This window comes from Cervus elaphus, chromosome 19, assembly GCF_910594005.1.
Source record: "Cervus elaphus chromosome 19, mCerEla1.1, whole genome shotgun sequence".
Lineage (NCBI taxonomy): Eukaryota > Metazoa > Chordata > Mammalia > Artiodactyla > Cervidae > Cervus > Cervus elaphus.
This window is the reverse complement of record NC_057833.1, coordinates 91,353,754-91,374,346: the sequence shown is the minus strand read 5'-3', so window position 1 is coordinate 91,374,346 and position 20,593 is coordinate 91,353,754. Positions and strand designations below refer to the sequence as shown.

The following is a 20,593-nucleotide window of genomic DNA, read 5'->3' as shown; positions in this document are numbered from 1 at the left end:
GTATGCTTAGAAACAATACCACTTGAACAATACTTGAGTTCTGCAAAGGCTTTTCTACCCTTTATTTCCCTTAAATTAACTATTTTATAAGAACAGGTATTCATTTTAAAAAACAGTGATCCTACCACAGTGAGAGATGTTAACTAATGATGGGATTGCAGACATAAAGATGCAAACAAGTTGTACTGTTTCCAATTCCTGTACTTCTAAACAGTCTCAGTCAGGTATTTCTGACAGCCAACAACATCTATATTTTACAAATATGTTGTCATAATGATTGCTGACATGTTCTGATCACACTGTTTCTGGAAAGACACTACTGTAGACAAGTTTTCTTCATCATATCAAACTGTGTTTCCACAAATGCTTATCAATCATATTTCCTTAAATTTAAATGCTAGTAATATCCATTTATTAGATCCATACAAATGCTCAAATTGTGCTGGGACATAAAGGGACTTTTCCTTTTGCTTACTCTTCCATTTGAAAACAAACAAAGAAAAAACCCAGAAACCTCTGCTTTGTGTTCTTGATGCCTTCTCTTTCCCTATTAAAAAACTAATTAACTTCCTTTGCATTGATTTGAAAAGGTGTCCAGTGTTACCAAAAAAACTACCAACATAAACTTGCAGAATCTGGGAGCAGGAATTCCTATTGCATTCAGTGCTAATCAGCAAAATTGAAAACTATAATAAATTTTCTATATGATGAAAGTAAGTGGTTTACACTTTTATTTTTTTTTTTAGTTCTTCTGAAGTGTGTACATTTAAATAACAAAAAGAATGGTCAGAATGCATTATTTTTCTTAGCAATGTACATTCCAAAAGAGCATAACCTTCCCATTCCCATTTTAAAAATCACCATTTTGTAGAGCCGAAAGAAGATTTAAAGATTTAAAACAAATGCAGTTAACCATTTAGTAACTACAATGTGAGAATGTATAACCTAGCACAGAAAAATAAACTCAAAAGCAAAGTGAAACCAGATGCATCAAAACCAGAAAGCAAACGCTCTTTACTCACTAGAAAAACAATGAAGAACTAAAAATGATCCTCTTAAAACAAGCTTTTTTAAGAGTTAAGTTTTCTTCTTCCCTATTATTCAAGTACACCTCTTAATGAAAAAGAGACTGTATATGCAGTAAGAAACTGAATATATTCTAAACCTAGATTCTTACTTTTGATTTTCTTCTTCTTCTGATTCTTCATGCTGGTCAAATAACTCCCATTTAGAAGTTGTTACAGCTGAATGGAAGGAAAAACAGGATGTAATTCCATAAGGTAAATTAGCATTTTGCAGCAGCACAGTAGAAGCCTAGCTTTAGAACTGAAAGCTTATATTACAGAAGTTATCTACATTTATCTTTTCTTTGAATAGCCATTTCCATGTACTAAATCTATTTCTTTCCTCACACCTACACTATAATTTTATTCAAAGTAACAAATAACAGTCCTCTTTGTTTCTGTGCTAGATGCGAAGATTTGTTTCATTAGAACCCACAAAATACTAAATTAACAATAACACTAGGATACATGTCCAAGCAAGTATGAAAGGCAGATCTAAACTGCATCTAATAAATCAAGCACTAGAGGAGACACAGTGATTTGGATTTTCTGAAACTGACCTCTAAATTTCCAAATAGGCATCCCACCTACATTTTCTACGGATTGGCTCAACCTGAAAGGTTTTCAGTGATTTCTGATTACTCCAAGCATCCAAACTGAAGGATCTAAGAAAACTCTAACAGCAACAGAAAACTTAGCCACTAGAAATATAATATGGTAATACCGGGTCTTAAGGTTGAAACGTGTTCTAAAACACAAAAGGAAAACTACACCCACACACACTCCCCTTCAATGTTCAGTAAAATTTTAAGTACTCAATTTTCTAAAGATTTGCATTTACTGTACTTTAACTTACCCTGTGCTTCCAATTCAGATTCATCTACAGCTTCCCATTTTGATGGGGCAACTTTAAATATAGGCTCATTCTTCTTTGAATCTTCAGTTGCATCCACTAAGGAAGAAAAATGAGCCATTAACTCTGACTACTAGAGGATGACTTAAAACGCTCATGAGTATTCGCTATATTATTAAAAAGCAAAACTAAATAAGGTCACACACGGCCTACTAATGCTAGTGTCAAGAATAACGATTATGACTATTCCAACTTCCTGCATCTGAAGGCTAATTTTTAAATATCAATGTAAGTAAAAATAATATATATGTGTATATATAAAACACACACCCAGGACATACAAGTGGTTACTTCAAGCAAATGGAAAAGTTGAGGAAGTAAAAAAAAAAACCCTTTAGTACCTTTATCTAATTATTTTTTAAAGTATAAAATTCATATTATTCAGTATTTTAACACAGAATTCAAATGTACTGAAGAGGTACACTAGGTATCCTTAATTCAAAAAATTATTTCAGGCAGCTAGGAAAACAAAGTATAAGTTATGAAAACTAATAATAAAAACAGAATTGATAAAACAAAATACTTGGGATTATGCATACAACTGAACATAAGGTTTTTGCCTCTGGTTTCCTGACAATTAAGACAGGAAAAACTTGCTAGTATTTTAAGAGGCTGACTATTACACACACACACACACACACACAAAAAAACACAAATATGACCAGAAAGAGTACATTTTTCTTGGTATGCTTAAATGTATTGCTGGGTATGTGAATTCTGAAAAGTCAAAAATAAAAGATAGAAAAAAGTTAGTAACTGACACCTTACTCAGAAATTATAACCTTTTTAAACATCAGCATGTGCAGAAATGAAGAGATTTGGAAACAAACTTATTAGCTAGATTTAATGAGTCTGAAGTCTGAACTCACAAGGCACTCCATCAAGATCATCATCAAGGCTCTTTATAGGGACTCCATCAAGGTCATCAATAGGAGTAGCATCAATAGGAATTCCATCCACATCTTCTAGAGGGGCACCATCCAGCTCTTCCTCAATGGGGGCACCATCGAGGTCATCTGGTACATCCTATAAAAACACATACTATTGTAACATGTTCTTTTGTGTGGAAAGTCCTATCACTAAAACATTAACTGCAATCCAGTATAAACCAAGTGGGCTTCCCTGGTGGCTCAATGGTAAAGAATCCGCCTGCTAAGGGGCAGTGCAGGTTTGATCCCTAGGTCAGGAAGATTCCCTGGAGGAGGAAACGGCAACCCACTCCAGTATTCTCGCCTGGGAAATCCCATGGACAGAGGAGCCTGATGGGCTACATACAGTCCATGGGGTCGAAGAAACAGTTGGATAGGACTTAGCAAAGCAACTAAACAACAACAACATACACCAACCAGCTGGAGAGTCACATTCCCAGGTACAAAGTGCAGATATAAGAATAATATATTCTTATCATCCAGTCTGACAAAGAAGCAGTCATCTGAACAATATTTATCAAATATTTACTATATATTTAATGACGCCAGGTATCATATGAGGCACTAAGGATACAATAATGAGTGAAAATGAGCTTTGGTCCCTTAGTCCCTCCTGTCATAGAGCTCAGCAGAATTTGAGGGGTGGAGGGGGCAGGGGAGTGAAGAAGAAGCTAGGCAATCAGATAATCACAACAGTGTAGGATGACTTATACAACAAAGAGCTGCACTGTATTATTAGAATGTATAATAAGTAGGTTCTACCTAAAGAGGTCAGAGAAGGCTCAATGAACTTATGCTCAAACTGAGATCTAAAGGGTCTGAGACAAGAGAAGTTCCAAAAAGAGGAAAGAACACGTATAGAGGTCTACGGTAGGAGAAAACGTTGATATTAAACAAACTGAAACAAGGACCATGCAGTTCAAGTAGGGAAGCAAATCAGGAGAGTATCTTGTAGAAGTGAAAGCAAAAATACGATAGATGGATTAGGATGGTGAAAACGAAGATGAAGGATTCAAGAACTACTGAGGAGGCTTAAAAAAAAAAAAACAAACCAGAACAGTGATGAACAGAATCTGCTACCACTGTGTTACACATCTTTTCAGGTACATATTTACTTACATAGGTATCTTCAGTTTAACAAAATGAAATTGTGCTGCATATTTCGCTCTATTACTTTTCTTTTCTTCTATTAATATACAATAAATCTTTTCATGTCATCAAATAAAATACCAGTTATCAATTTTTACATAAGGATACAAAACAGAAAATTCTATATAATTTCAACTCCTGGGCTCCAACAATTCCAGCAACAAAAATCCACTATTTTGTGGTAAACAGACAACATATTTTCCACAAAGAAATGTTACTCATATCTGTACCTCCAAAGCATCCCCAGAAATAAATTTTAAGATAATCAAATACAGTGAATACCTACCTCTGCTTCCTTTTCTTCAATAATATTTACAAGTCCTAAGAAAATATTTTGTAGTTTGATCAAAAATGGTTCTGGATAAATTGCCCAATCTTCCCATGCTCTAAAGCAGGTCATTACCCGTTGCTAACAGGAAAAAGACAATGAATTATTATTCAGGACAATATGTATCAAACACCATCTCGTAATGACCATCACAATTTGCTGAATTTCCATCACAATTTTCCTTTAAAGCAATATTCTTTTTAAAATTTAAGGAAAATAACTGTTTATCATTACAATATTTTTTTATCATTACAATTATTTTTTTAAATCAATGTTACCTCTCAATTAAAAGAGGAAAGACACTAAGAATAAATATAATAAAAAAAACCCCAGTAACTGCTTGCTCTTGGTCACCTAAGCTCAAGTTCCCTCCCCCCAGAATGATACACACTCTGGGACACACTAGCCTAGAAACGAATGAAAGCTGGATCCAAGTGTAGCCAAGTTCTGATCTGAATCCTTCATGGTCTGATGACACACTTCCTGAGTCAGATAATAATACCTCTCTCTGTCCCATCCTTAAACTCTTCTATAACCTCTGTCCTATGGTCAAAATGTAAGATGAAAAAATTTTAATGGAGTTGTTTGTTTGAATCCCCTAAATGGTGGAGTCATTGGGAATCTTCCCAAGCTAAAAATTTCCTTAATGAGTGTTCTGCCCATGGAAGTATATCTATTTTTTTTAACTATAAGTAAAGTATTTTGTTTGGCTTTTCTTAACGTTGGTCTATAGCTTCAAAGTTTAGAAAAAAAAATTAGTAACGGAATATACTTTCTAAACATGAATAACTAAAATGTATACTTCTAATCCAGCCAAATCATATATACTACTACAAAACAAGTCATCTTCTGAATGTCTTTTGTGAAGACTAATATTTTATTAAAATGTTTAAAAATAAACCAGACACCCAAAACACTACACATATTTTAAAATTTCAGACTTTTTCCAATACTGAAGGAAAAATGGTGGTAAATTTTAAACCAATAATTTCTGAAACATCCAAGTTATGTCTTACAGTCGTCTTAGCGCTCCAATGTGCTTCCCAGACCCCATATCCCATTTAAAACACTAGGGCAAAAATAACCAAACAATAAACATACCTTAAAGTTTTCAGACTGTAAATGGCCTTGAATTGTACGATAGGTAGCATTGAGGTCTGAAAATATCTGACACAACTTTGTTTCAAAACTGAAATTCAAATAATATATTACTTTAACTCCTATTATTCTGAATTTTTCTTTTGCAAAAGCCCCCAAAGAGTCTTAAGAACTAGTTCCCTTGATTAACAAGGAATTTTACATCTAGGTTACTTTGGGCCATCTAGTCCAACCTCTTTGTTCCATAAAATAGGGAACAGAAAAGTTAAGCAACTTGTCCAAGGCAGAAAAAGGAATAGCAGAGCTAAGATTAGGGCTGATATCTCCAAATTTCCCTTCAAAGCCAGTTCTTAAAGAAAAGCTTCCCTAATTCATAAAATAAACACCAAAAAGGAAATGTCGGGAACTGAACAAGAGTTATTCTATACTCTTTTCTGAGCTCCTTACCCCTAAACATTTTATTTTAGGCATATCACCTTACATCACTATACTTACAATTTTCTATAATAGGAAGCATTGGCAACTTTGGCTGAAGAGTTGTATAAAACATCAGAAACCAAATATAATCTGGCAATCTAGAATACCAAAAGATAGCATAAAATGGATTAAAACTGAAAACAGCAAATAATGCAGCTAACAAAAACTCCACACTGAATTTTTTGAATCAACAGCATAAGGCCAATGTTTAGCTATAATTTAATTATCACTAATTAGAAGAGTTTTAAGAAATTCATATCACCACAACCATGACTTTGGCAGGAATAAAAGTTGTAATTCATTTACATTTCAACCTGTTGATAATTTGTGTCAACTAACCTACGTTTCCCAGGCAAAAGGAAAACAAAACTACATGGGAAAGATTTCTTCAGTCAAGTTCTTGATTCAAAAATGAAACCAATTTCAATCAAAGCAGAAGTCAGCTATTACCTCTTTTTCTTAATTAAATGTTCCATAAAGAAAAATCACTCCCATACCTTTTTGGGAAGGGGTGTCTTTAAGATGGACAAGGACTCCGTAATGCAATCCACTATTTCTTCAGCAGCTTCAGCGTTATTAAGACAGAAAACCATTGCATCTCCAATATCATTTTTCCTTGGAGTTAGCCCCCGCAGAATTTCTTCTAATTTGTCTCTCTGTCTGAATACAATTTTTTTTAAACTTGTAAGTATTTATAGACAAATTTTAAATACCACTACAGTTACTGCTCACAAACTAATTTCTTTAAAACCCACTCAGATAAAATTCTGAAGGCTAAATTGTGTTAAGTCTGATTTGCATTACATACTCCAAATGTGTTACGGTTTTTTAAGAACTTATATGGGGAAGAACACTTTTCCAAGGAACAAATAAATTACCTACTTCAGTACTTTCAGTTTATAAATTAAGTAAATTAAAATTAGTCATTTTTTTTCAAGAGTCCATGAGAACATCACAGTTCTATTACCCCATTACACTGAAAAAGAACCTTCATGCTCTCCACTTTCCTTTGAAGTCTGTTACTTTAGCACATCCGCATAGGATTAGGACAGGCTAAAGCAAGGGTTAACAAACTTTTCCTGTAAAGGATCAGACAGTAAATATTGAGGCTTTGAAGGCCATTCAGTCACTCAACTCTGCTACTCTAACACCAGAGGAACCACAGACTACAAGTAAAAGAACAGATATGGCTGTGTTCAAATAAAACTTCATTTACAAAAACAGGAGGCATCCAGATTTAGCCTATCTATGAGCTTAAGTATATGCAGATCCCTGGGCAAAAGTAATGATGAACATACATCTTTAGAACCAAATATACTCTCAAATTATATATACTCTCTATTATCAATGCTCTTACAAACAATGCACCAATGCAACTATTAATAGCTTTAAGATTTATAGGCTAACACAATGAAGCATATAGTTATACAAGCTAAGTATCATTTTAGCCTTTCCCCCCCCAAATCAGGAATACAGAATTTCCTTTGAACATTTCAATAGTTAAATTTGTTTCTGCTTCTTAAACCAAGCTAACTGCACTGTAGCAGTGCTGAACACTAATAATATGTTTCCATGGTGGCTGCACACTGCACTTCTTAGAGCAGCTTTCTGCATGGCCATCCATCTCACTTCATTAAGTCATACAATAGTTTTTCCTCTTTATGCTGCACTCAGAGAAGCAACAATTCTAAGGGTCCTGAGATAACTTCTGTATGAATATAAAGTATTCCACTGCTAAAGTGCCATCACTTAAGAGATCATTATCAATTTTTATCAGTAGGAAGAGGTCAAGTTCAGGACACATATTTACGCTTGCCAAGATGTTTAAAATGAAAATGCATATGTTAAGACATGTAACTATTTAAAATAGTCACAAATTCTAAAGCCCATTTTATTTTAAGGTTAACCCATCCTGCTCCACTAATTAAAGTGACCATTAAACCATCTTTCTGAAAATAAAACAAGGAAAAAAAAAATCTTACTCTTCCTTAAGTGCTCCCTTTTTACTTGGCTCCTCTACAAAAGCTTCTGTTTCCTGCTCTTCTGACATCCCATGCAAATATGGATTTAATGGTGGTGGCCTCCAAAAAGATCCATTTTTGAACATACGAAAATCTTCCGTCCGCCACTTAGTTGGAGAATCTCCCTAATAAGTGTCAAGAATGCTATTAGAAAGGTCCAATACCTCAGATTCAAAATTAACAAAGTAACTGATTATATACATGCCTGGAGAATAGAATAAAGCTTCCACCTATAGTAAACATGGGCTGGTGTCTGGTTTTCAAATAAGAATCTAAAACAGAAACAAACAAAAAATTAAACATCACTTTTTTTTAATGCAGAACTGCCTTCAAGTAAGTAAAAACAAATGAGAAATTTTATTCGCCTCTTTAGTTCTAAATAAAATCAAAAGCAAAGATCCCTGAAAAGAAATCCTCACCCTCACTCCAAACCGTCTCTTGACTGATATTAACACTCAGAAGATACATATGCATCATGCTGAGTCTTACGATCAGTTTTATTGAACACTTATATGTCAGGGACTGTGTCTGGCAATGGAGAAGTCTTCCCAAGATGTAATTTCAAAAGCAGCAGTTTTTAAATGACTTAACTGTGAATGGATGTGTTAGATATCATAACTATCCAGAAGATAAGTAGTTTTCTATAAACCTCATTTATTCTACCATATCTTGCTTATGACTCTTTCAGTGAAAAACAAAATTTAAAGTATTTTCCTCCGAGAGAATGATAAAAACAATGCTATCTAACACCTGTGGCCATAATACAACTCTGGTCAATAATGTGTTAAAACTATCCTCTCACCCCATTACAAAAATAACCTCATACTTTCAGGACTTTATTCTTGGAATATTTTTAAAGTATTTTAAAAAAGCACATCTGAGGATAAACAGAATGTGGAGAGTGTGTGTGTGTCTGTTCATCCAAAGATGAACCCTGAAGACATATACTAAGTGAAATTAAGTCAGTTTCAAAAATACAAACAAGGTATGACCCCACGCAGATGAAGTACCTAGAGTATTCAAAGAGACAGAAAGTAGAAACGTGGTTGCCAGAGGCTGAGGGACCAAAGGAATGGAATTACTGTTTAAGGGGTACAGTTTCAGGTATGAAAGACTGCCACTGAACTGTACATGTAAAAACAGTAAATTATAAGGGTATACTACATGCAAATTTTACCACAATTAAAAAAAAATGCATACCTGAACATAGGATTATTGATCTCTCTGTTCATAATCATAGCTTCAAACATTGGCCCTTCACGTACAACAAACTCTATCATTCGATGTATCAGGGCGAGCAAATTCCTACAACAACAACACAGTTAAAGAAAAATGGATTCAGACCTACCACTATATAAAACTACACTTGACCTAAGTTACTATAATTGTGCAGAAAAAGATTGTCCTGCTGACTAATACAGAATTTATACCAAGAAAGTAATCTGGAGCATATGTTAATATACCTTGTGCATTAAGAGGGAGTAGGGTAATGGGGATAAGGGAGTGGGAGGGAAGGGAAGGTGGGGGTGGGAGACCACAACACAGCTTCATAGCAATAAAGATTTCAATTTCTAAATGCCACTTAACTTTATTTTTCAAATACAAAACATTAAATTATGAATCACAACTAACTGGAAAGCTGCAAATATATAAAATCAGTAACTCAGAGCTTATATGTTATCATAACCATCTAAACACTTACACACTATCTCAGTTTTAAAAGAAAACATTTCTAAGCCAAGCACTTTTCTGGTGATATTGAAATGTTATAGACATGACTACAGTTTGTAAAAATGCAAAACTAACAAGTTTAAGGCTGATTTAAAGAAAAAAATCCATCCAAATCCTGTACTTTTCTGGTACACATATAGCAGATGGAGTTTTTATTGAATCTGACCTTTAATGAGGCAACATCCCTTTGTATCACACTTCAAACTAGTTCACATAGTTTATGACATGCATAATTCTGTCTGTGTGTTATGAACCAATAAAGCAATTATATTGCCAAAGCCTTAAACAAATGGAGTCCTCTTTTCAAAATGTTTCCAAATACGGGACATGATGATATTCCCTTCCCGTTTTTCATAACAATTACTTCCCAATATTTAAGCAAAAAATAAATATAAGTAACTTTTTAGTTGTCGTTTTGTTGACTGGGTTTATAGAAAGTCTTTATTTTAAAAATCTGATACTTTATGAGACTCCAAACACAATTTCAGACATTGATTACAATGCCAGGAAAAAATAATTCAGTTTATTACAGCTACTTCTGATTTCTCATTTTATTAGTTGCCACCATATAAAGCTGGCAAATAACAATTGGGAAAAGCAAAAGGATATTGGCTCTTGGTACAAGGCACACACTAAATTACACCTTTAGCATTCCCAACTCAAATTAAAGGTTCATATAACTGCCAGAATATAAATTAAATATATAGTTATAGAATAAGACATTTTTTAAGACATTTGCTCTGTAAAGCCCTGCTTCAGAGTACATGAACAATAAAATAATTTATCTCATAGTAATTATAATTATTTTCTCAGACAAACCTACTTAAGTGGACATTAAAATCTCCATATAATGAAAAAAATCACATGGAGGTTTAGTAAGTGTTTAACACCGGGGGAACAATATATTAAAACTATTAATTCAACCTCATATTGTTAAAACCCCCAAAACCCTTAATTTTAAATCTAAAATTTATTTCTTTCACAAATGCTACTAACTGCTCTGCAAATATGCAGTTCTTGATATCCAAATGAGAATGTATTCTCAGCATCCATACGGCTAATGAGTGTTTTAAAGGAATGGAGGTAATGCAACGTAAAGTACTGATTCAGTCCCAAAGCTCCCACTGGTATGCGTCAAATTAAACTGAAGGGAAATTTTGTGTATCATAATATATAAAACTAATGACTAGGTGGGCAAATACTACACATCCAGAAACTTCTATGAATTAAGTCAAAAGCAACTTGCATATTAAAGATAGATGAAAAATGGTTTAGCAAGTTTAAAACAAAGGATTCATTGTAATGGTGAGTCAAGACTTTACAGCAAAAGGTATACTCAAAATCTCATTTAGAAATAAGCTGAGCCACATGTAAAACTAATACTGGATATACACTTTTTGAGTGCTGCAAATACACTTCCCTATGAGTTCTTTACCAGTGGGGGAAAAAACCCACTATAGTTTTAAACAGGCTTGTAACTGATAAATCTATTCTTAGAAAATATAAAGTTTAAAAGAAGTTCTAAAATGCTTCATGATTATTTAAAATCAAAATCTGACAATTAGTTGTTGCTAACTTAAATTCAAGATTCTTAAAGAATTGTAATCACTTATCCTTAAGGATTATGTGCTTATTTTTAAAAGGGTGACTTTTCTATCAGAATGAAACAGTGTAGTACAAAAAGATGATATAAGTGCATTATTTTATTTTAAAATGGTAATTATCTTATTCTGGGCAACAACAACAAAAAAACAAAAATTGTCTCTCAGTTATAATAAAACCACATTTACTGGAGTTGATCGTACCAATGTCTGGTCAAAAACTGTATACTTTCCCAATCCATCCCATGATGTTTTCCTGGTCCCCCGCTGCCGCAGACAGTTCAGCTGGTGTTGCTCACCAAGGCCAATGTCAAAGAGAATTTGGTATTCTTTTGTGTTCATTTATTATTCAACCAGTGTTGTGTTTCTGTGTTTGGGAAAAGGCTTAGCTTGACTGAGCAAGAGCATACCTATAGCATGAATTCTTCCGCTTTAACATTATGTTGAAAAAGAAAAAAAGGAAGAAAGGAAAATAAAAGAATTCCAAAAACTTTTATTAAAAAAAAATTCTAGTTATGCCCAGTGTTCATAAAAACAACAGAAATTCCTTCTTAAAATCATTTAGGAAAAAAATAAAGCTACACTTTCAGTAAAGAAAACTCAAACTAAGGTTGTACACTAAACACAGACAATTCAGAACCAAGAAAAAATAACAGATCAAGTCAAAATGTAACATCACCTAAAATTTAAGATATATTTAAAACACCTACTTTCCCATCACAGTAGTCTAGTATTATTAGACTAGCAACTCCAGATTAAATCTATTAAACACATTCTAACTGCTAAAGCTATAACATTTCCTACATTGGTAACAAGAAAAACAAAAAAGATAATGACATAAAATTGCAAAGTGTACTAAAGTTGATTAAACTTCACATATCCCCCCAAAAAGTACTGGGAAGGAACCATTGCTCAGTCAAGATACTACCTTTTCCTCAACACTATTTTTTTTTAAATTCAGAAGGGGATATTGTCTATATTTAGATCAGTAATAATAAAGAAAAACATGTACCTTTCTGTTGGGATAACCACTTTGACTATGGCTTGCGACAGAGTCTGTATATGAAGTCACATCAGATAATAAACATAGAATATGTGAGTATTGTTAACAAGTAACAAGCAAAAATATACATATGCATTGAAAATACTACACAACTAATCACAAGTTTTGCAGGCAATCACTGCATCTGAAGTAATTATACACTAAGCAATTACATAAATGCAAATGGATGTGTTCAGTGAACAATAAACGTTCACCAAATGCAAAGAATCAGAACATTCCTGCCAGAATGCACATCAATGCACTGAAATAGGTACTACACTGAGAATTATCAGATAAAGATTTTAATTTGTGAAATAATTAACTGCTTGCCTCTAGCCATACAGTTTGCTACTTTGTTCCCAAGCCTTTAAAACCAGCCCTGTCATTTTTAAGTGTAATTAATTCATAATAGAACCAACAAATTCTTATAATTTGAAATTAAGTTGGTTTTATGTTTAATAAAAAGAAAATACTCACCCTTTGCTTTTAAGAGTAAACTTTTTAAAAACCACATACGCTCTCAAATATTCTAATACCTCAGATCTTGAGAAGTTATTAGCTAGTTGCCATCCAAACAATTTAACTATTTAACTCCTAGAGTCTTTCTAATTGAAAAGGCACTTAACCAATACAAAGTATCACTTTCTCAAAATAAATTTAGATACTACACTTAATCAAACCTGGATACAACAGAGGACAAAGGAAACAAAACAAAATAAAAAAATTTAATAAGAGGTCAAAAAAGGAATGGTGGCCACAAATAAAAATATGATCTATTATCCCAGTACAGGGTTTCCATGGGCTAAAGGCAGGGAACACATCTAAGTTATTTCTTTTTCTTTAACAGTTGCCAAACAGAATTACACACACATTTTCTATAAAATTGTTGAAAAGAAATACTACCACAGATTTAGTATTTACAAATTAGATGCGGCCCTATGTACATTTTTTAAATTACCTTCTCAAAATCCTCCTTGTTTTTAGGTGGTGGTAACATGGGAGCATTGGGGTTTTTTAACCGCTCTCTAGGCTGCGCATTAAAAGGCAGTCCTGATGGAGGTGGGGGAAGTGTATGTTCCATCATGGAAGGCGGAATGTATATTGGATGTGGAGGAATAGGCACAGCTTTACCCCAACCTAACTTCATTTCAAAAGACATAATCATCTTTCCTAAAAGAAAGAAAAGAAAAGTCACATTGGTAACTCTCAAAGAATCTCTAGTGATATGAATTAATTTCCACGTTTAACCTTTCCACTTCTGGTTCACTTTCCCCCTAGAGTTTTGAAACTTTTCAAATCCAAAACAATGTATGAATTCTATGATGGACTTCCTTACCATTTAAATTTTTTAAAGCTCTTTCAGCATCTCTTCTGTTCATAAAGGCCACAAAGCCACAATTTCTCTCTCTTGCCCTTTCTTCATCAGTTCTAGGCCACATAATTTTCACACTGGCTAATGGTCCAAATCTTCCAAATTCTTGGCACAACATTTCTTCATTCATCTATTAAAAGGTGTAACATATTTTTAGTATGCAAAGAAGAAAGAAAAAAGAATTCTATACAATGAAAAGCAAAGTAATTTTGCAAGATAAGAAGAGACCTATCAATGCTACAATTTTCCATCCAAGTACTAGGACCTCTACAAGGGGAAAATTCTGCCTTCATTGGCATTCATAAACCTTTTCATTCCAGAAACATTCTGTTTTACAGAAGTGGCCAAGTAAAGACACTGGGAGGCTGGAGAAATAAAAAACACACCTTTACCTTCATTATTCCTCCTTTTGAGAGTCTGCATCTAAAGTAAGCTACAGCAATGATTTGTTTTACAACAATGATTTGTTCAGCATTTACCAACATTTTTTAGGCAGCAATGATAATCATACTTAAAATCAAGGAGGAGATATTTCTTGGCAATGAAAAAAATAAAAGACCTGATTACTTTTTTCTTTTCCAGCACCCAGCTACCAGTGTAATCAAGAAAAGACAAAACGGAAAATGGTAAATATGCAATGAGGTCCAAAACATGTATTATTTTTTTAAGATATTACGCATAACAACCACTACATTCAGTTAATATAGCAGGGGCAAGAATTAAAATATAAAAGGCAGCAGAAGTATTATTTTGCTATTATGGAGACAAAAAATGAAAAAAGGAAATCCATAAGGAGGCAGGCTATATCAGAAGGAGACAGTCTAAAAAGAACACTGTCCACCACTGGTCACATCCTGATTTGATAAATAAAATCAGTGCCTAGGGAAACATCTCACAATCAGAGTGCAGTCCAGCTATAAAAAGGAGACAAGTCCTCAATAGTTACAGCAAGAAAATTTGACCCGCATCATCAGTAAGGCTCAATTTCACAAGGTAAGTTTAGTTCCTACCTACTTCTACCAAATCTGCTTCTTTCACATTCTTGAATTCATTTTTTTTTTAATATTGATTGACAAAGCAGTTTCCCAACAAAAGCATACAATGTATGAGCCAATATCCACCTTACTTTTCTAGCATTACCTGTGGATTAATGTTTCCAAGGTATAGATTAGTGGTGCTTGGATCACCTACATCATGTGAGCCAGGTGCATAATCATCAAGAACTATGACAAAGAGGAAAACAATTATAACCTGCAAAATACAAAGTTTGGACAATTTCTACGAACTAGAAAAGCAAAAAACTGTATTACCACCAGATGATCGATTTCTTCTTGAAGGCGCGTCCACTTTAAAAGAAGAAAAAGAAAACAATTCTTAGTTTTTAGAATAGTTCATCACAAATATAAACATTAAAATAAATGTCACTTACTAGAACGACGCTGACCATCAGAATCTGACTGTGGAGGTTCAAATCGACTTAACCTGCCTTTTGTTTTATGTCTCTCATCACGCTCTTCTTGAATTCTGTTGAGAATATATATCATCACTAATAATGAGCCAAAATTTGGTTGTTCACATTTGAAAACAGAACTTATCCAGATGTCATCTTCAAATAACTAAAAGTGTCCCTCAGCTACAAATCATGAGCAAATTTCTGACATATCATATAAGCAAAAGAATATAAAGCCCACTTTTAAGCTGAAAAGGAAATTCAACATGAAAAACACTCAAATTTGTTCTTCTTGGCTAAGATAGACCACTCCTCACCCCTATCCCATTGACTATACTGTTTCCACTGCAAACAGGACTCTGGACATTAGTTAAATTCAACTTAATTGAATCCATACAATGCAAGCAACCTAGATGCTGCACAAAATGCTAATCTACTGTCAAGTACACCCCACAAAATATCTAAAACAGCTTTATGTAAGCCAGTTAGTAAAAACAAACTGGTAGACTACATTCTTCACACCTGCATCTGTAAGAATCAGCTCAAAATACCTATGAAAGCCATTCTCAACACTATAAAACTTACTGTTTCAATTCTTCTTTGAAGAGTTCCAAATTGCTTTTTTTCTTTTCTTTCTCCCCTTTCTTCAGTGGCTATGAAGGATATGATAAGTTATACTTCAAACAAAACAAGGTTAAACAAAACTAATGGTTTGACAATCAGATCACTTTAAATATACTTTTATTTTTGTGCCAATTATGATCTAATTATTTAAAAAGAAAGAATGCTTCTGTTACCACTGAACTGTCTGTCCTTCCTGTTCTCTAAAACTAAGAATTTAACAATTAAATTATTAAAACAACAAGCAGCAGTCTTAAAGTAAAGGAGACACCAACTTTATCCTCTCCTTAAATAAAAGTCTGCAATCGTTAGGCCAGAATACTGCTGGAGGAGCACTGGCGGGAAAATTAATAAACATAAAGTAACTGAATTGTCATGTAAATAACTGCCATGAACAACTACCAGAAATATGCACTCTTCAAAACAATCACCTTGGAGGAAATGAACTATTGAAACAAACAGCAACCCTGCTGGAATTTCTCTCTTAAAACTGCTTCCAAAAATGTTTTGGGGATCCTTATTTTAAAAGATCCGTATTTAAAATCCTTATTATTTTATTTTGGGATCCTTATTTTAGGATCCTTAATTCAGTGAGGAAGAATAGTCTTTTTAACAAAGGGAGGTAGGTAAACTGAATATACAAACATAAAAAAGAATGAAATTGGACCTCTACCTCATTCCATATACAAAAATTAACTCAAATGATTCATGGATCTCAATGTAAGAACCAAAACTATAAAACTCTTAGGAAAACATAGTGAATCATCATGAGCCTGAATTAGGCAACAGCTTCTTAGATATGATACCAAGAAAAACAAAAGAAAACAACTGATATATTGAACATCACCAAAATTATAAGCTTTTGTTCTTCAAAAGACACGATCAAAAAAGGACAAAAGAAAACCCAAAGGAAGAAAGCAACATAGTTGGTAAGAGACCTGATTCCAAAAGCTGTAAAAATCTTAGAACTCAAAAATAAAAAGACAACTCAATTAAAAATGTGCCAAGAATCTGAAAAGACACTTCGCTAAAGAAGACTACAAATGGATAAGAAATAAAAAGATACTCAACATCACTAAGCAAGTGCAAATCAAATTGTAATTAGGTACAACTTCGCATCGACTAAAATAAATTTTAGCAAGTGGTGATACAATTTCACTAGGAATATATATTAAGAGAAAAAACATATATGTCCACAGAAGACTATACATGAATCTTTTCAGAAGTATACTCATAATAGCCAAAAAGTGGAAACAACCCAAATGTCCATCGAGATGGATAAACAATACACAGCATTATCCATAAAACGGAATACTATTCAACCAAAAGGAGGAATAATGTACTGATGGTGGTTGCCAAACTAAGGCTGGGGATAACTAGAAGTATAAAGTTTCCTTCAGGGACAATAAAAATGTTTTGAAATTAGAGATTAGTGATTGTTGTACAACTGTCAACATACTTTAAAAAACACTTTATACTTCTAAAGGGTCAATTTTATGGTATGTGAATTAAATAAAACTTTTTTAATTGTTTTCAGAGTCAGATAGGAAAAACCAGTTTTACTATTCAGTATAACCACATTTTCTCATCAAATCTGGCTCCAAATGATAAGACCACATCTACCTACCATCCTCCAGGAAAAATTTCACTCTCAAAAAATAAAAGATTTTCTAACACCAAGAATATATAAAGGAAAATGTCACTAGTTCTGATGGTAATTATCAGATTACTTGGAACATTACCAAACATGTTCCAAGCAATAGACACATTGTTGGAGTACATAGTCTTCCAAATAATTGATATCACACATGCTGATGTATTTAAATACCCAAGTTCAGGACTGCTTAAAAAGACAATCCCATTATTTCACATTTATACCTAAAATATAGTTAAGTTTTAACTTACAATATACTATGAGTAACAGCAAAGGTTAACTGCTCAATGAACATATAGAGTGTCATCTGTGTGTCCCAATTTGTTATCGCTCGTCTAGGAAGATTAAGCATCAAAACTCAGTATCTATTCCCAAAAGCATTAAAAACAAGAAACCAAAGTCCTGCTTACAGTGGAAGCACAGAAAACACTATTGGCAGCGTCATCCCTGAACCTAAATGGTCACTTACTTAAGTACGACTTACAGGTTTTTTGGTTTCTATCACAAGAAGAGATGGTGGTCTTTCGTTGGATGACTGATTTGGAGGATTTTTTTGATCTGCAAATCTTGAAGACGGCTTATAGATTTTACCTCTTTTTTCATCTGTTTCATGTTCTTCTGAAATTTAAAATACTAAGTTTCAAAACTAATTTCACATTACATGGATTTTCTTCCCCCACTATTTTTATTGAAAATAAAAATTAGTAAATGCTGTTTAGTACTAAGACAGATGACCTGTGACTAAATATGATCATTCAAATACTATTACCTTATTCTCAAAAATACTAGTTTAATTATTTTATAGTAAAACTATAAAATCTATAAAATGGTACAGCTACTCTGGAAAAGAGTATGGTAGTTTCTCAAAAGGTTAAACAAACAGTTACCATATGACCAGAAATTTCACTCCTAGGACTATAAAGCAGAACTATAAAATACATTTTTTCATATGTTTACATGTTTCATATGTTTTCTGCCCTCTTGAAACTTGAAAGGTACTATACATTTAAGAAACTTCCCTGGCTCGTTCCTCGTTAATCCTCATTTGGCCATTTATTTTACTAATAAGCAGCACCACTAGAGGGTGCTGATAGAAAGGAAAATGAAACTGAAAAGCAACCAAACTTTTTTCATCATTACCTACAGACATTCAACCAAGACTACTTCGGTTTGCTCAAGGACTGTAACATTCACACTAACCTTTTGCTGCATTAACAACACCTCCGCGCACAAACGTTTTCACTTTATTACCATCACTTCCTTCAAAAGCAGCAAGAAATTCCTCATAAATCTCAGCAGCTGCCTTTTCATCCTCCTAAATACACATGAAAATATTAACATCACTTGATAGAAAAATTATTGTACGTAGGGTGAAACTCATCAAGGAATAATGTAAACAGAATCTCTCCCTCCAATGGGGAAAGCAGTTAGTAAGCACTCCTACTAGGCAATAATACCTAATCCTTAGTAGATATTAATTAACGTTGAAATTAAGAAGGACTTTGCTCCTCTACTAATAATCTGTGGGACAAAAATAAAGGATACACCAAATAAATTTGTTTAGAGACAACTCAAGGGTGCAACTGTATGACAACTGACTACAAACACTATTCTATTAATGTTTATGACAATTCTAAGGCACAACAATTTAATTGTGACTGTAAACATTTCTTTCACAAACCAACAAAGACATAAGTAATTAGAAGTTTGAAAAAGCTTCAAACAGTTTGCATTAAATATCTCCAGACAGTTTGCATTAAAGAAAAAACCTTCAGTGGAACCCTGACAATGTAACTATTCTAAATGTCCCTAAAACATGTATGACTTGAAGGTCAAGTAGAGCAGAACAGAAAATATAGAAATAAATCCAACAGTATGTGAAAATTTTGTGTTGTTGTTGTTTAGTCGCTAAGTCACGTCCAACTCCTGTGACCACATAGGCTGTAGCCCACCAGAGCCCTCCTCTGTCCATGCAATTTTCCAGGCTAAGAATACTGGAGTGGGTTGCCATTTCCTTCTCTAGGGGATCTTCCCGACCCAGGGACTGAACCCGCATCTCAGGCATTGCAGGCGGATTCTTTACCACTGAGGAACCAGGGAAGCCCACGTAGAAATTCAGTATTCAACAACTTGATAGCTATTTAAAAGAAATAATAAAAATGAACCAATTCTTCACATCATAATCTACGAGAAATTGCAATAAGATTTAATTTTTAAAAATGTAGGTATGAGAAAAAAATGAGGGAATTCCTTATAAGCTTGGAATAAAAAAACAGAACTGAAAAACCAGAAATCAGAAGACTGGTAGTAAATCTGCCCATGACAAAAAATAGTTTCTGCATGGAAAAAAAACACCAGAAGCAAAATAAAAAGGCAATCCACAAACTGAGGAAAAAGCACTGTACCTTGTGTCACACCCAAGTGTTAAAATAAACTTAAACAGGAATTTCTAAAAACAGATATCCTTCTAAGAGAAAAACTGGTTTAGATATAAGCAGACAGTGCACAAAAATAAACACAAGAAAAGTTGTTCAATCTTACTTATAAGAGAAATGCAAATTTAAAACTACTTTGAGATTCCATTTTTCACCTACCAGATTGGCAAAACACCTTTAAAAAATCCTGTTGGCAAAGCTATTGGGAAACAACCTCTCAAACATTGCTTATAGGGATGCAAGATGGACCTGCCCATATAGACAGCGATTTAACACCATTTAGCATAACTATAATTATACATGTACCATTCAATGCAGTAATCTCACTTACAGGAATATATCCTAAAAGTATACTAGGAGTAAACCCAAATGCAAAACACTACCCTGACTGCACTACTGGAAACAACAAAAGACCAAAACATTAATTCCCTCAATAGGGATTCCAGCGAATGTAGAATCTTAGTAAATAACTATCGCATATCTATATAGCTTCAAAAAAGAACAAGCAACGCTTCAATATACTTGCAGTGATCTCTGAGAGACAATGTTAAGTGAAAAAAGCAAAGTGAAGGAAAGGGTACTGTATTAAGCAAAATACTGTTCATCTAAAAAAAAAGCAGCCACAACATACATTTATACACACTTGCTTACACAAGAAGAATAGAGCAGAAAATAATCAAAACTGTCACACAGGAGAGGAAATGATGG

General features: G+C 33.5%; 1 protein-coding gene across 4 annotated transcripts in view; it reads right to left on the bottom strand.

Moving 5' to 3' along the window:
- Positions 1-20,593, bottom strand: part of LOC122675349 (U2 snRNP associated SURP domain containing) — a 46,207-nt gene that overhangs the window by 12,678 nt on the left and 12,936 nt on the right. For 2 of the 4 annotated variants that reach the window (XM_043873940.1, XM_043873942.1), the window contains exons 5-23: positions 18,651-18,765; positions 17,935-18,068; positions 15,761-15,828; positions 15,155-15,249; positions 15,036-15,071; positions 14,866-14,948; positions 13,690-13,855; positions 13,312-13,523; positions 12,324-12,367; positions 9,180-9,284; positions 8,185-8,251; positions 7,941-8,104; positions 6,456-6,618; positions 5,977-6,056; positions 5,485-5,572; positions 4,342-4,464; positions 2,847-3,003; positions 1,921-2,016; positions 1,178-1,244 (exon numbers count right to left, since the gene is read on the bottom strand). In XM_043873940.1, the coding sequence (XP_043729875.1) occupies positions 1,178-1,244; positions 1,921-2,016; positions 2,847-3,003; positions 4,342-4,464; positions 5,485-5,572; positions 5,977-6,056; positions 6,456-6,618; positions 7,941-8,104; positions 8,185-8,251; positions 9,180-9,284; positions 12,324-12,367; positions 13,312-13,523; positions 13,690-13,855; positions 14,866-14,948; positions 15,036-15,071; positions 15,155-15,249; positions 15,761-15,828; positions 17,935-18,068; positions 18,651-18,765 (2,063 nt within the window). Of the gene's footprint in view, positions 1-1,177; positions 1,245-1,920; positions 2,017-2,846; positions 3,004-4,341; positions 4,465-5,484; positions 5,573-5,976; positions 6,057-6,455; positions 6,619-7,940; positions 8,105-8,184; positions 8,252-9,179; positions 9,285-12,323; positions 12,368-13,311; positions 13,524-13,689; positions 13,856-14,865; positions 14,949-15,035; positions 15,072-15,154; positions 15,250-15,760; positions 15,829-17,934; positions 18,069-18,650; positions 18,766-20,593 lie in introns of those variants that run through there. The other 2 variants (XM_043873941.1, XM_043873943.1) reach the window with 2 other exon arrangements.